The sequence below is a fragment of the Gracilinanus agilis genome, chromosome 6 (genome assembly GCF_016433145.1).
Source record: "Gracilinanus agilis isolate LMUSP501 chromosome 6, AgileGrace, whole genome shotgun sequence".
Lineage (NCBI taxonomy): Eukaryota > Metazoa > Chordata > Mammalia > Didelphimorphia > Didelphidae > Gracilinanus > Gracilinanus agilis.
Genome location: NC_058135.1, coordinates 59406706 through 59412204, shown reverse-complemented (window position 1 = coordinate 59412204; position 5499 = coordinate 59406706). Strand labels below are relative to the sequence as shown.

The following is a 5499-nucleotide window of genomic DNA, read 5'->3' as shown; positions in this document are numbered from 1 at the left end:
GGGGGGGGGGGGGGGAGGGGGACGGGGGACGGGAGTGAGACAACAAGAATCATGTAACCATAGAAAAAATTAAATTTAAAAATTTAAAAATTAAAAAATTAAAAGACCTTCAGGAAATAGCCTGGGCATATAACCATGAGCACTTCCAATATGTTACTTATACTTCCCAAATTATTTTTTTAATTTTCAAATTTAACAAATTCATCTTTCTTCCAAGTCTCTGACAAACAAAATAAATATTCATTCTGAGGACTTGTACGCAAAAATAATTATTACCTATACCAGTGATGGCAAACCTGTGGCATGGGTGCCAAAGATGGCATGAAGAGCACTCTCTGTGAACACGGGCTGCCCTTGCCTCCTTACTTACAAAGGCAGAGGGACTGGGGCAGAGCTGCTCCCCTCCCCCTCTCTACTGTGCCTGATGACATCTTTTCACAACCCCACCCCTCTGCCCAGCAGCCCCATAGGAGGGTATAGGGGGTAAAATAAATGGCTCATAGGCCCTGGGGCCACTCCCCTCCCTCTCTCTACACTGGTTGAAGACATTCCTCACTTCACCCACTCCTCTGCCCAGCAAGAGAACTTTCTCCCCACCACTGTGTGTAGAGGGTGGAGGGAGAGCAGGGCCCAGAACACCATCTTTTAAAGGTCTGCCATCACTGACCCATAACATTGTTTCTGTGGTAAAAATTGCCTTACATTTTGAACAATTCACTGATAAATTGGGTGCAAGGAACAGTAACTACACAAATAAGCATTTTAAATAGCAAAAAACCTAGTTATTTAGAAAAAGAAAAGAAAAAAATGTTCTACAGGCCTCTTGTATTTTTTCAAAGCACTGGCAAACTTTCAAAGTCTTGCAAACATTTTATCCAGAGCTAGAACTATAGATACAACCCAAATAACAAAGCATTAAAAACTAGAAGAACTACTTATATATATTTTATACATTTAAAAAAAAATACTTTAGCATAGTCTACATGACCTTGTAACAGTTTTGGGAAGTGGAAACCAGCATAAATCAAAACAAAATTTTTTAGATGTAAAAGTAGGCAAAATTAAAATCTCATTTACTATTCTTCCTTTAAAAAGCTAAATTAGGTTACATCATTACTGAAGAAGTTTTTACCAGGACACTAATAGCAAAATTTGTTAGAATATTGTAACAGGTCTTAAGCCTATTTGTCCTATTTTTAAGTACCTAACTCCTCCCACTAGGTTTCCCATCCCTCATCAATGACAAGAAAAAAGTTCCCATTCTCATGCATTTCTTTCAAAGCCCTGCAGACATTTTATTCAGAGCAAGTATGAGAAATAACTTACCACCTCTGCCTCCTCCACCTCTACCTCCTCTTCCTCCTCCTCCTCTGCCACTGCCTCCTCTTCCTCCTCTACCACCACCTCTTGGAGGTGCTTTTTCACCTGGTGGCCGAGGCAAGAACCTTTGCAGGGGCAGCAGTTTATATGGGTCAATATAAAACTGAAGATATAAGGAAAAAAGCAGACTATGTGAATATGCACAGTAGTCATTGCCTAATAAGTTACATATAAATGGAATAATTTCTCTCTAGTTCACAACAAAAAAAAGTGCCAAAAGATCAAACAGACTGAAACTCAAAAATATAGGCACCAATCATTCACAACTTAACACACCAAATCAACAAATATTTATGGAGTAGTAAAGACAATGTACTAAGATCTAAAGGATAAGTAAAGAAATTTGATTATGGATAAAAGAAGCTAAAAATCCCAACACAATAAACTTACTATGTTTCCTTGTCAGAACCAGTGACACAAGATTTTACCTTAAAGGTATTAATAATAGGCTCTGAACTGTGAGTTATGGAAATAAATGCACACCAAGAAAACTAGAGACTTCAGCATACACTTTTAAAAATTGACAGAATTCTTCAAAAATTTAACAATAAAATTGGAAAATGAGGGGATGCCCTTCTATTGGGGAATGGCTGAACAAATTGTGGTATCTGTTGGTGATGAAATACTACTGTGCTATAAGGAATAATGAACTGGAGGGATTCCATGTGAACTGAAAACCTCCAGGAATTGATGCAGAGTGAAAGGATGAGAACCAGGAGAATATTATACACAGAGAAAAATTCATTGTGGCACAATCGAATATAATGGACTTCTCTACTAGCAGCAATGCAATAATCCAGGATAATTCTGAGGGACTTATGAGAAAGAATGCTATTCACATCCAGAAAAAGAACTGTGGAAGTAGAAAAACAAGAAGAAAAACAACTGCTTGATCATGAGTCGAAGGGGACGTAATTGGGAATGTAGACTCTAAGCAATCATCCTAATGCAAAATATTAATAACACAGAAATAGGTCTTGATCAATGGCATATGTAAAACCCAATGGAATTACTCGTTGGCTGGGGGGGAGAGGGGAGTAGAGGGAAAGAACATGAATCATGTAACCATGGAGAAATATTCTAAATCAATTAATTAAATAAAAAAAATTTTTAATTAACAATAATTTTAAAAAGATAACACCTTGCTGTTTTACATTACCAAAAGGTAGCTAATTTTCTAAGAAAATCCTGGACAAAAATATCAAAATATTGTATTATATATATCAAAATATTGTATTATATATAATAAAAGGAAAACTACCCACCAATTACGTTATAAACATAAAACTGTACTCGAATTTACAAACTCTATACTACATATACATCAGGAAAAATCTACTTTAAGGTATCTGAAGTATTTATATGATCCTAATAACATTACTTACTACATTAATAAAAAAGTATTTCACTAATGCTTTCTAAATTAGGAGTCTTCCAAAGCAGATCTCTGAAAAGTGAATTCTTCAAATCGGAATGTAACTGTAAATCAGTGATAGACAAATCAATAGTGATAAACAAAACAAATACTGATTTTTGACAATGTTAGACTTACCTTTTGTAATTTTTTAAAAGAGGAGGCCTTCATGTTTTCTGACAGTTTAACTGAAAAATACTGTCAAGTTTGATTAAGGAATAATAAAGGCTGGATTTGCTAGCCAAGCCCAGGACTACTGTGCCATTCCAAAAAATGGAAAAGTATGGTCTAAGGAAAAGTACAGTCAGTATATAAGCACGTGACAGAAGTCTTCAACTCTATACTCTCTCCTATAGCAAACTTCTGTTCATGGGGCTACCTAATACAAATCTCATAATTCTAAATCCCATAACACTGTAACCTATCATTAGACCTTGTTTTTTAAAGTGAGAAATCTCCATTACCATGACAAATTTCAACCCCCCATCCATCTTATTACAAGTATATCTCACTGACCATAAATACTTATAAGAACTGTTACTTTGTTTTAAAAAAAAACACATTTTCCTCCTCCTCCCTTGATTAATCCCTCATTTCCTGTCCCCAAATTGTTAAGATTTTATATTAGACTAGAATGAATTAGAAACATAGTTAATATTGTTAAGTACATCTATGGATGGAGAAAGAGTAAACTATTCAATGATATCTCTGGGTTTTAAGGGTAGGAAAAGGATACAAAATCTCTAAGTTGCCCAAATATCTCATCCACTTTACCAATCTGTTCTTTGTTTTCTAAATAAACTGGAGCATTGAAATAAGGCACTTTATTTTCATGTGTTATGCATTTGCAAACAATGTCATCTTCACAAGGATGCAAGAATTCTCCTAACACTGTAATGAGAAAAGGTAATGTTACAATATGAAAACATTAGTTCAACCAAACCATCCCTTAAAAATACTCATTTTTGGCTTTCTGACTTTAAGTTTCTTATACTCCAATTTCTATGACCATATCTTTTCATTTCTATTTCCTGTTACTTAAACCTCCTCCATGCAATATATTCTCCAAAGCCCCAAGCCTTCTTTTCTCTCTACTGTCATTTCTTTCTTTCATTCTAAGAATCATCATCCTCTTATATTAATGTTTAAACTATTTATCAAGGAGCATTTAATAAATGCTAACATCAAAATGTTCATTTGGATGGTACTTCAAACTCAGAAAGTTTGAAACTCAACTCATTTTGTCCCCCTAAACCAGATATTCTCCTCACTATCCTTCTGGGGCCTCAATCATCTGGACTTAAACTTCTCTTTCATTAATGAAATGTAATCCATCCACTTCCTAACAAGGCCTTAACAAATTCCCACACAACTATCCCTTCATCTCTATTCTCATTTTCTGATCATTGTGATCACGGTCTCTTATCATTTTTAGCTTGACTATAGCAACGCTATTTAGGTCACTTTAAGATTCTAGCCATTTCCACCAGTCTTTCAAAAATTTATTTTTATTATTATTTCATTGCTTTCAGTATCTGTCAGTATACTTATTCTTCCCATATGGAGCCTAGATTCCAAAACAGATCCTCAATGGCCTCTATATTTAGCCTTACCTTATCTATCCAATTAAACTTCCCCACCATTCCCTGTCTGTCTCTCCCTGTGACATTTAGCTAGCAATGATCTTCCTAAAGTGAGGTCTACCACAATCATCTCCCTTTCATTCAACAAAATCAAGTGTCCTCCTCTCATCTCCAGAATCAAATGTAAAATTCTTTTTGGCATTTAAAACCCTTCATACCTTGGAGCTCTGGTAGTTTTCAAGCCTTCTTGGACTTTATTTATCCCCACAAACAGTCCACTCTGTGATCCACTGACATTCATCTCCTCTCCTGCTACTCCTCACCTCTGCTATTTTCATTGGCTATCTGTCCCTTGTAAAATCATAAGATCCTCATTGGTGGAATTTCCCTACTCTCAACTTAAGAAACCTTTCCCAGTTCAGTGCATTCCCTCTCATTCTTAGTTGCAGAGTTTTGTGCAAGTGGTCTCCCCCATTCGACTTCTACGCCTTTCGTTGTAGCCCCATTACTCAGAAATCACTAACACATAGTATTTGTGTTTTGTTTTTTAAAGAATGTCTTAAAGGTGCTGTTGACATGATTAGACAACCAGCCAGAATGCTGATTCGTCCTCAATTACTCTTCCCTAGAAACGCTACCCACCCCCATCCAAATCTCAACATGTTTTCAAGCCCCAAATTGGTCCCACTTCTTCCCCTCAATAAGCACCACCTTTAATTACTCTTTCTCTTATATTTCCTCAACCCAGCATTCTGTTTGCTATAGTTTCTTGAATGGGTTCCATCTCCCCGACTTGACGCCTGTAGGTTCAGAGACAGCGGGGGAGGGGGGGGGGGTTCGGAGTCTCTCCCAGAGCCGCCATCCCTAGGACAGCCCAGCACGTGGGCATCGCGAGAACGCGCCCCCACACCCGAATGCGCGTGGGCGTGACCTACCGACCACGTTCTCTGGGGGTCCCTCGTTGTAGCCTCCCTTCTGAAAGCCTCCTCGGCCGCCCCCTCCTCGACCGAAGCCTCCCCGGCCGAAGCCGCCGCGGTCCCCGCCTCGTCCTCCTCGGCCGCCGCCGCGGTCCCCGCCTCGCCCTCCTCCTCCTCTATAGTTGTTGTTGCCGCCGCCGCCGCC

General features: G+C 38.1%; 1 protein-coding gene across 1 annotated transcript in view; it reads right to left on the bottom strand.

The window, feature by feature from the left end:
- The window catches only part of GAR1 (GAR1 ribonucleoprotein), a 12453-nt gene that overhangs the window by 3883 nt on the left and 3071 nt on the right, over window positions 1–5499 (bottom strand). Inside the window, exons 2-4 of the mRNA XM_044681642.1 lie at window positions 3531–3685; window positions 2933–2992; window positions 1327–1483 (exon numbers count right to left, since the gene is read on the bottom strand). Of these exons, the coding sequence (XP_044537577.1) occupies window positions 1327–1483; window positions 2933–2992; window positions 3531–3685 (372 nt within the window). The remainder of the gene's footprint in view (window positions 1–1326; window positions 1484–2932; window positions 2993–3530; window positions 3686–5499) is intronic.